Raw genomic sequence first — 11,555 nt, 5'->3', positions numbered from 1 at the left:
GTTGTCTTTCGAAATCGTCCGAAAAGAACGATTTTGAAATTTTTGCATTTTCGCAAGCTGCAAAGGTACAACGTTCGATCAGATTGGGGCAGCATACGTGAGTACAGGTCGAAAACATGTCTTGTAAAGTCGATGTTTCAGACATTCGTACAACTTTCTCCTAATGGTGAGTAGTGGGTACAGCTTAGCAAAAAAATGCGTTTCAGAGGGCAAGGCGTTTTTTAACGTTCTGTGTCCAATTCAACTGCCTTTGAAGAGTTACTATCAAGTATTCAACACTTTATAGCTGTTTGATTTCAGTGTTTCAGTGTGAAACATTTTCAATTCAAGTGAGTAAGAAGAAAATTTAGTCGTCTTGGTGAACTAGACGTACTTAATCCTCGTAGGATTAATTGTGATTTTCCACTTCTTAAAATAGCTTTCAAGTGTGAACAAGCGAGACTGGAGGCAGGTCAATATTTGGCTGCTAGGAAGCGCAGTAGATTGCTGTATTATTATGAAAAGAGGCGGTGTCCAAGCAAGGAGTCTTCAGGTACACCAGCCCTGACACAATATTGGTTCTATGTACTTTGTTGGAGATGAATTCGGGATTTTCGTTTAGATAAATAGGGAATCAGGAATTTCAGGAAGTAGATAGGTTTGTTGAATTTGGAAAGTTTGTAGATAAGTTCAACGTGTCAGACCGTATCGTAAGCCTTTTCGATGTCCAAAATGACCATGCCATTGAATTCACTCCAGTTAAATCCAGAAGAAATGTCGTTATTGAGACAATGAAGCTGACTCACTGTTGAGTGGTTCAATCTGAAACCAAACTGTTGGAGAATCAATTGTCCGTGGATATCTTCATGCGACTGCATCCGATTCTAAACTACTTTCTCCATGACCTTGCTGAGAGAGATCTCATAATTTGATCTACAGACCTTTTTAAATTGAATTAGAAGGAAGTAAGGTCAACTCTCTTTATATGGAAAGAATACAATGGATCTTAAACATACACGCATCTTTATTTTTCTTATTAACAAAATCTATAATTTGATCATTGTTTAAGTGAGAAAATTTTATTATATTATTATAAAAATTGTTTTTTTTTTTGTGAAAGAATTTTTCCTTATCAAGTAAAAATATGTTAAAAGTTTGAAATTACAATCAGAGTTATTCTACATCAGTGCTACAACGTATCTAAATAAAATAAATTTCATAATTTTTACCTGGTTGTTTGTTTTAATATATGTACAGTTAGTAATTTTACATGTGCATTTTATAATCTTAGTACCTACGTATAGTAAAAACTACGTCCACCTTTGGGAAAATCAGGTAGAAGATTTTGTTTATTGTTTTTATTTTATTGTTTGGTATAGTGGGAGGTGATTTTCCAATTAATTGGGTTGTTATTTGGCGTAAATTCATTATAAAATTAAAATAAAACAAATAATTGAAATTTTTCTTAAATATGTTTTATTTTATTTACTTATTGTTTTAGCGTTTTTAAAATTTTTTTATTATTGTTATTGTTTAATGCATAATTTAATTGAATTAAAATACAGAAAATTTAAAAACCACGTTGAAATAATTGTACCGAAAAGTAAAAATAATTTTAAAAAAATACTTCTGTCAATAATATTTCAATTATATTGTATGCAATTATGTTTCGACGCTAATGAATCGATTTCTAGCTAAGAATATGGTTGGCGTGTACCTCAAAACGTAAGAGTAATTGTTATTATTAAAAAAAATTATTCATTTTCGATTTTAAGTGTTTTTACTTTTTTTAAATTATAAGCTAAAAATCGGAATCTTTTTTGAAATTTCACCCGTTCATATGTTTTAATCATTAAATTCACTAAAAATTTGTAATTTTTCAAAAGAAATTCCATCCCTAAGGAGTAACGGCTGATATTTTTGTACACAATTCCCAATTTTATCTTCAAAGTTATTAAAGTCCATCGGGAAAGTATAGGACTTCTCATTAAAAAAAGAATAATTAAAATCGGTTTATCATTAACGAAGATATGCTATAACATAGGTACAAAATTGAATATGGCCGAATTTAAAACCTCCTTCTTAAGTTTTACGTCGGTTAAAAGTGGCTGTTTTTTTTTTTCAATTAATAATGCATATTTGAAAATCATGTGTTGTTTAGATTTTTCCAATAAAATAAAGATTTTCCTACAATTCAAGTTTTATTTAAATAAAATCTGATAAATCGTCCTTGGTGCTCATTACTTATTACTGCCGCGCCGAATGTAGATACATATATTTTCAGAAACTTGTTTCTTACTTCAGACAAAATAATTATTTTTGATCTTAAAACGAAAGTAAAAACTTTTTTATTTGACGGTGGAATTGTCTTTCCGCAGCTATAGTTACAAACAATAAAATACACTTCATGCAAATTCCAGTCGTCTATTTCATGCAAACATACTTGCCAAGATAATTTAAAATTAATTTTCTAATTATGTCCAACTTAGGAAAAACAATCTATGAGCCAAAATACTACGTATTTTCAATAATTTTCCTTCGTTTCTAAAAATTCGTTTTAGATCAATTAAGGTTTTCTATCGAATGGCTTCGGCTGTAAAAAAATTGGCTAATGGGGATGGGACTTGCGAGGAAGGAATTTCATAATATTTAACTTTATTTTTTGTGGAAATTTAAAGTTTTATAATTTTCGTTTAACTATGTAACCTTTGAGTTTGGTTTTCTTGTAAAATTTCACCTTTTTTGGTTCAACCGAGGGGATACAAATGATGATCCACCTGTATCAAATTTATCGATATTCGCAGTTTTTAATTATTTTTTTTTCGTAAAAAATGGGCTGTGGAAAACCGACAAACATATATGAAAGTGATCTATTCAAGTATAAGTGTTGAGTTTTAAAATTTTGGAAATGTGTAAAAATTTCATCGTTTTATATTCACAGTTAGTTTGTATCAGGAAACAAAATTTAATAGCCCCCCACCCACAAAACCAAACAATAATAAAAACCAGAAAAATCTTCAATTCGATTTTTTTTCACAAGGTACGATGTATGAGTATATTGGACTACATAAACGAATAAATTTACCTTGACGGAATAATAATACAAGGTCTTTCAATAAGAGTGATAGTTTATAAATTTAAATTGAACTAAGTCTAAATCAATTCTGAAAGTTTTAGGGGGGGGGTTACCCGATTATTTAAATAAATAAATGACTTCAATAGTAGGCATATTTAAAATGATTCTTATGGGAAAACGGTAGATGTATGGCATGTTTTCATAGATTTCTCCAAAACTAGTCGGTGGAAATTAAAAAAAAATCTATGCAAATTAAAGTTAAAACCTTAATAAATTATTGAAAACAAAAAAAAGCCCGTTATGCTCGACTGATTAGGGATGTATGAGCGCGGTAGTGAGGACACAAATTTAAAAAAAAATATTTTTTTTAAATTTTGATGATGAATTATGTTACACCTTGACAATATAGGACGAAAAGTAAGAATACAAATTTTCGATATCAGGAGTAATTTTCAATATATCGAAAGTTGAAAATTTTGTTTAATTATTTAGCTTTCGATATTTCAAAAACCAAGGCAGGTATCGAAAAATTTTATTCTTATTTGTCATCTACATTCATGAAGTTGTAACAAAATCCACCATCAAAGTTGAAAATAAGGTAGAAATAATTTCAACCCTAAATCTAAAATTCCCTTGGTGCTTGTACTATTGATTTTGATGGTTTTTGGGGCATAGATTGCTTATTTTTCGTATGCAAAAAAACGATAGAAACGTTCCCATAAAACATAAAAATCTGAAATTATTTGCACGTGTAAGAACGCTTTAGACGCAGTTTGTATGCGTTCAAGAATGGTGAGTCGCTACATGATAAAACTTCAGACTATAAGTTCTGAATATTTAACACCTGAAAGCACACATAAAAATATATTAGAAGCTGAATATTTCAATTTTAAAAAATATCACTCTTATTGAAAGACCTTTAACAATAATACAGTAATTTATTCTTTGTTTGAAGGACTTTTTCAATACACCTGTTTATAGTTGTTCTGTATGCAAACTAAACCAAAATATATAAAAAAAAGATGTTTTTAATATTTGTTATTGTTACGTTGTGTATTTGTTATCTATTTCAATTAATATAGTGGTCTCAATTTTTACATACATACACGAATGAAAAATGATTCATCAAACAATTGTTAATTCAATGATAAGATATGAGAAAACAATGTTAAAAATTTTTGTGATATTTGAATATACAATTAAAATTATTTAATAAAATGAAAAGTGTTCTAAATTTTATATAACTTTAAAAAAAATAAAAATGACGTTGTGTTCGAAATTAATATTTATTTGTTGTTTGTTTTTGTTAATTCATCAAAATTTATGTTTGAAATGTAAGTAGACAAAATTATGTTTCTTTTAAAAAGTTATTTTTAAACTCTGAATGGTTTAAGAATTAATATAGGTAATACTTCATATTAGGAAAAATTTGGTGCGAAATACTCTTATGGCCTCTATATACACATATATGATTCAAAGGTTTTTTAAATTAAATCAAATATACCAGAACAATATTTTTAAAAAAAATTTAATCAATAAATATATAAAAAAATGTGATAACTAAATAATTTTATAGAACAAAATGCATATTCGATGCATTAAGAACTAGCACTCTTCACGCTAAAAATAATTCGCATTTATTAAAAAAATAAAGGTAAAAAAATATATATAAAATATTATTACTTAAATGATTCAAGCTTATTTAAATAATAGACTAATAACTAACCATAAAAAAGTGGCGGATTTAAGAGAAAAGGCCTGGTTAGCAAAATCTATAAATAGAGACTATTTTTTTAGTCTTCGTTAATTAACTTGGTGCCCTCCTTGGTGCCCGCTTTCCTACAAATTTGCGTCTTCCCTCCTCCTTTTTTTGTCTTCCTAAATGTATTTCACCCCCCCCCCCTTGTAGTGCCCTATTTGGAGATCCTCTTAAATTCACTGCCACTGAATAAAATATTATTTAAATAAAGAATATAAAAAATTTGCTTATCCTTGTCATGTAATTTACTGTAGTGTGAAGCTATTTCTGCATAATTTCAAGTGGCGCGTATATCAAGTATTTATTTTAGTTCTGTATTAATTAATGGCATACAACAGTTGGAAAATTTGTAAGATTCCAACTCCTAATATTTTCTGACGAATTTTTACTGATGATCTATATTTATTATTGGGAAAATTGTTACCAAAGAATACAGAATACCTAAATTCTTTGTTATTACCCAATATATACTCTAAAATATATACCCTAGGTACGTATTATTGACTTCTTAACGTCATTAGGGATTTTTCCAATACCAAAATAGTATTATTATGGAATTTTTTAAATGCATCGTCTTACTAAATTGCCATAAAATTTGGAAAAAGTTTTGGATAAAAATATATGCTTTGAATTTGTTTTTAAAGTCCCTAGGTTATTGTTGCATCAAGAAAAATGCGATCAAATCTATAAAAATTTTTTATAATTTATTAGATTTATAATAATTAATAACGAAAAACGTTATAATGTTTGCATGGAGGTACAAATCACAATCGGAACGAGTTTGCGCGTTATTTAAAAAATGAGTACCTATTTTTAGGTTTAAATTTTTCCAATATCATGTAAGTACTGTATGGTACTGCGTTGAGTTTGATTTTATTTGTATCTAATCAAAACAATTGATATTGACGTCATAATACAGTTATATTTAGCTGCAAAACAAAATCTTTCGTACCCTTCCTCCACATAATATAATCTTCGACCCTCTGATTTATCTAAAAATTGCTGTATATAGAAAGGACTCTGAAAGAAGTTGTGTGTAAAATATGAGAAACGAAATCTGTTGACTGAATTGAATAATTGAGAGATTCGGGAAATCGAAATCTTATCTTGCCAGATTGAAAATTGACTCATTTTCATCTACCGGCTAAGTTTTACATCTCCGTAAAACTTAGCTGGTGGAACATTGTCCTTCATCTGATCAAGCTAAACATTTGTAATTGATCGTAATCTTCGTTACTAGAACCAAATATGCTAGGAAAAATTTTGGCGTTTTCGAGATATTGCATTGAATTTTTAACGGGAACCGTCATGAATAAATCGATATTTAATCGGATATATATAAAATCGGCACAAAAACCAGACGGGGCCAAAACAACTGCGGATAAAACAACTCGGTATAAAGAGAACTCGCGTTAACCCTCAATTATGACATTTCGCATGACATTCTTATTGAAAATTTTTTTAATTACTATAAAAATTGAAATGGCTATAAAAGAGATGCAAAACTAAGCTTTTGGGTGAAATTGTCGAATCAAAAGTCAGCTTTCTGAAAAATTATCTACTAGCTTTTTATTTTTTTTACGGTGTAAGTTATAAAGTAGATTGGCTTAAATATCATTTAAGCCTCAAAAAGTAGAAATAATAAATAACATTTCAAAAAATCGATGTACTTAAATTTTTGAACATTTCATAAAATCAAAAAAACGTTTTCAACCAAGAGCTTATTTTTACAGTGACCATAAAAAGAGTTAACTTTGAATTTTAAATGTTCTAGCGTTTTTGAAATATCGTGTTCACAGGCGTTCATCCATATGTACCCCCAATTTCATCCAATCATTCACACACCAATGATCGAAAAATCTATATTTGGCATCAGGGAACCTTAACAGGTAAACATTCGGTAAAAGCTGTGTATCGAAAATTTAACTTCCGCAATATGCTACGTTTTAGTCTATATGTAGGAATGCTTACTATATTTATGCTTACAATGGGTGGCTGTTTTAATCTAACACCGGCTACTTTTCGAAAGATAATTTCACAATAAAAAAATGACCTGAATAACCTGTAGTGTCACCAGCTTAAACTCAACAAGTTTCACTCAAACCATTTTTAATTGGGGACTTTCACTCTAAACTTTTTTTGATTGATTGATTTACTGAGCGAAATAACATTTTAGTAAAAGAAACATGTGTACGAAAAGCGCATTGGAACTTAAGGTGTCAAAATTATAGCAAATTGATGGCAGATTATTGGAGTTTTAATGCTTGTTGTCCTTTATAAAACTAGTCACTATAAATTCTTTGTGATTGTATGCCTGAACGGATTTTACTTAAAAGCAATTTAAACGATTTTGATGAATTTTTTAAATTATTCCGAATGATAACGGAACGGAGCAACTATTTGCTATCGTCTGTTTATTCGTGAACACGATTATTAAAAAGCGGAAAAATTAAGAGAAATTTTATATATATTTTTTGGGGATAAAAAGTGATTTAGTTTGGAGAATAGGAACAATATACAAGTAATTCGGATGTCAGGGTATTTAAACAATTAGCCCTTTTCGTTGTCATATTCTCATTTTAATTCATTATTTTTTAATTTCTTAACCTATAGATACGAATTTACAATTTATAGGTACAAACAATATATACTTTATGTAATAAAATAAATCTCAAAACAATTTCGGCTTTGCCATTATTAAATTATAAAGTGACAAACAAACAAAACAAATAAATATAGACAGTCACCTTTTCTCTTCATAATAATATTAGTATTACAATAAATAAAAAAGATTTTTTTGAATAAATTATAATATATAATTGTTTCAGTTGTTTTCGAGGTATCATGCAAATTGGATTCAGATTGTTGTCGAAATGCATACTGCGCTCGTTCTGATTTATCAACTGGTGGTGTTTGTAAATGTTTAGATAATTATATTTTACAAACCAATAAAACTCACATGGATTGTTTGTATAGTAAGTATAGTATTTTTTTTCATCAGCTTTATGGAGCCCATTTACTTAATTCCAATTAATCACGAAATATAAGTACTACTCCCTTTATGATTGTGAGTGTAACCAGTAAATGAGTTGTGTATATCGTTATTTGAATGGGATTGAGTGAAGCAATGACATATGTGTATCCAACAGCTAGTATGTATTACGATAAACAGGATGTTTCAAAATAGCACGGCACTACTTTATACGTGTTAATAGACCATCAGAATCTCTCGATTTATAACTTGCGTTTCTGAAATCTCCTGTACATGCATAAAAAAACTTTGAGAACAGATTATAGCAAGGTAGTTCATCATAAAAATGAGAACACATTAAATAGAGCCGCCCTTTTTTTATAAACCCCTCTAAAATTAGTCAAATTTCATATAAAAGAAACAAGCTTTTGATTCAAAATTACCTTGGTGCTCGTACGTCCTTAACAACTGTAAAAAATACATATTTGAGATCGGATTACGTTATAAAATGAATTTATAATGCAATCCCAATCCTCCCTTCGAATTATGACCAAGTAATCGTAGATAAACATGATTAAAAATGGCTAAAAACAGGTAATTGACCAAGGGTATGGTTTCAAGATTTAAATAGTAACTTTTTGAAATAAAATTACGTCTTTATTATTGGTATATGCTACACTCGTGACATCCATTCATACAAATGATGTAATATATTTTTAAAAGATTTTTACTATTAGGTATATTTCAAAATATTACAATAATATAAATTTTTTTTTTATTAATAAAATAGCTCCAAAATATATGGGTGAATCGTGTGAAAAAGATGTTCAATGTCAAGTCTCATTTGGTAACAATGCTATCTGTTCTGAATCTCATTGTAAATGTTCACCAAATACACATTTTGAGAATGGTGTATGCTATAAAAATGGAAGTAAGTATTATATTTCAATTTTAATTTAGCCTTCACATACCAATAAATTCAAAAATAATTGTTATTCTTAATATTTTGATAAAAATTTTAATGATATAATATTTTTTTGATTAAAAACTAATTTTAGGTAGGTAAGTAATTTAAATAATTGAAAATGGGGATTTAGAAATTTTTTAATTATAATCTTTACAGTCATTTTTTTTTCCTTATAAATATTATAACAATAAACTTTTGTTATAGGAACTTAATAATATACATACAGTCATTTTTTTTTCCTTATAAATATTATAACAATAAACTTTTGTTATAGGAACTTAATAATATACAATTAATTAATGTGAAATTAAGTTTCTTAGCATTGATTCAATTTACCTATTCCGTTTCTAATAAAGATTAACTGTTATTTTATTAAATTAATCAACTCTACTTTCAAAAACTAGCAACACTCTTTAGTAAAATAATAATGAAAATAATAAATGGGTTTTGGACAGAGTCCTTACATATCTCAAGCCCGGTATAAAAAATTGTACATTAACAGCTTATTGAAGTCCAACAGGCTTGCTATTCAGCGGGCCTTTGTCTGTCAAAATATGTTTCTTTCGACAAACCTAACTTGTAACCGATTTGTGCAAATGGGATGAAATGACGTATAAACCAAGCTAAATGAATATGAGCCACCCCATGCCTTTAAAAATTGAATTTTTCATTACAATTAAAATTATTTTTTAATTTTTAGTCCACAATAAAGCGAACAGTTTATTTAATTTTTTTTTAAATTTAAATCTATAAATAAATTTATGCCAAGTGAACTGACCATAAGTCTTCCCGTCGTCTCCACCATTTATGCCTCTATATTATGTATCGAATTTTCGTAAACTGACTTTGTGTTTTTTATGTCCTGTTGGACTATTTTTTATACGAAGAAATAATCGGAAGCGAGGGATTCTCTATTACATAATCCGAAAAATTGTTTATGGCGACCCCAAACTTCAAATTAATGAATATCCGATTTTTTGTTAGAATGCCCTGTAATCAAGAATTTTCTTGAAGGTGCCCAATACTATTCTTGGCGTGGGCTTGTGGTCTCTGAGATATAGTTCATAGATTGTTATAATGCAAATGGAGCGTTATTGTTATAATTCCAATTTAAATAAATACCATATAATTTAAATTTTAGAAATTGGTGACCAATGTGACACAAATGCCGATTGTTATATTGAAGATGCACTAACATTTTGTGTGAATAGTGTATGCGTTTGTAATACATATTATCATCCAATTGATGGTGGAACTAAATGCGTGAAATCAAAGCGATTACAGGATAAGTGTGATTCCGATTCAGAATGCACAATTGAAAATACACGATGTTTAGGTTCATGCCGATGCCAAATACATTTTGTGGAAAATAAACAACGGACAGCATGTTTAAAAGGTAATTTTTACTCCTTATTCCGAACTGATAAATATTCATTGGATATTTTTCGAACTGGGTATAATATAGGCTAGAACATTTTCGTAGAAGATGAAGGTCTACCAAAAATTTATCTACTGAAGTCAATTAAGGACGTACGAGCAAAAAGGCAATTACGAGCAAAAAAAATACCATGCGATAAGGAACATAGCTCCAAAAATAAAACTGATTTTTTTAACTTCTAGTTGTGGATAATTTCGATGATTTTTGTGAAGAAGATGCACAATGTTCACAATTTTTAGATAATGGCGCTTGCGTAAATAATAAATGTGGATGTGCTAATGGATATCATTTATATAGTAATAAATGTTGGAAAAATGTTGATATCTTTGAAATGTGTGAAAGTGAAAATGAATGTATAATTAATTCTCGTTTAGATGGTATTGTTGAATGTGTTGAAGAACGATGTTTTTGTAAATATGGTATACATCCAAATCGTACATGTTTTAATAAAAATTATTTAAATGACAAAGATGGTAGTAATAGTGGCCAAATAGTATTTATCAGTTCTATTAATTTGTTTTTAATGTTATTTGTTCATATTATATTGTTGTATTAATATTATTTAAATAAATAGATTATTTTGTTTAATTTTCAATTATTTATCCGTGCGAATCCGCAGTAACCGTGGCTAAAAACAGGCTAAAGAAATAATATAGGTATTAAGTGATAAATATCAACAGTAATTTACTTTCTTTTTATTTATAGGCAGATTTATTACAGTTATGTTATGCAAATTATATACTGAATAAAATTCTTAATATATTATTATTATTTCTCTAGCCTGTTTTTCCTTAAGGGGTACATTTTAAATCATGGAAATTGATTATGGAAGATTGAAGATCTCACGTTGTGACAGAGAAGCAGAAACTAGATAAGATATTGCGAAAGTCAAGTGCTTGTACGTAAGATTTTTGGTAGATTTAGACTTCGAATAATTTTTTTTAAACATAATGGTGAAAGCAATGAAAAGTATGTTTGAATCATTATATTCCCGGTTAGGAAATCAGTGGGAAGCTTAATTTTGATTATCCTTAAAACTTGTATATATGCAAAAAATCTAATAAGTGCAGCGTTCTCTTTTATGTTGGTCGAAAAGTTTCCGATTGGTCCCACAGGATCTTTAATTGGATGGATATCTGTTATTTTGTTATTCCATTTGGAAGAATCTTTGAATGTAAGTTGCCAGACAGTAGTCATTCTGAATACTATTGAACCTGAATATTATTTTATATAGACAACTGTATGTGCATTAAAGTAATAGCTTGCACATAAGTGGAAATAAACTTATAAACTTTTTCAACAATATGACCTTGATTTGGATCATATTGGACATTTACCATACCTAAATATTTAGCATATTATGAG

The 11,555-nt window shown here is 28.5% G+C and overlaps 1 protein-coding gene across 1 annotated transcript; it reads left to right on the top strand.

Moving 5' to 3' along the window:
• Window positions 1-4,367: 4,367 nt before the first annotated feature.
• Window positions 4,368-10,939, top strand: LOC123297890 (prion-like-(Q/N-rich) domain-bearing protein 25). Its single transcript, XM_044879708.1, has 7 exons — window positions 4,368-4,389; window positions 6,614-6,703; window positions 7,643-7,789; window positions 8,576-8,716; window positions 9,894-10,148; window positions 10,373-10,693; window positions 10,896-10,939. Exons 3-7 carry the CDS (start codon window positions 7,774-7,776, stop codon window positions 10,937-10,939), a joined length of 777 nt encoding a protein of 258 aa, XP_044735643.1. The 5' UTR covers window positions 4,368-4,389; window positions 6,614-6,703; window positions 7,643-7,773.
• Window positions 10,940-11,555: the final 616 nt, after the last annotated feature.

This window comes from Chrysoperla carnea, chromosome 4 (assembly GCF_905475395.1).
Source record: "Chrysoperla carnea chromosome 4, inChrCarn1.1, whole genome shotgun sequence".
In the NCBI taxonomy this organism is placed as follows: Eukaryota; Metazoa; Arthropoda; class Insecta; order Neuroptera; family Chrysopidae; genus Chrysoperla; species Chrysoperla carnea.
The sequence above is the reverse complement of the archived record's forward strand: the minus strand, read 5'-3'. Positions and strand labels throughout refer to the sequence as shown.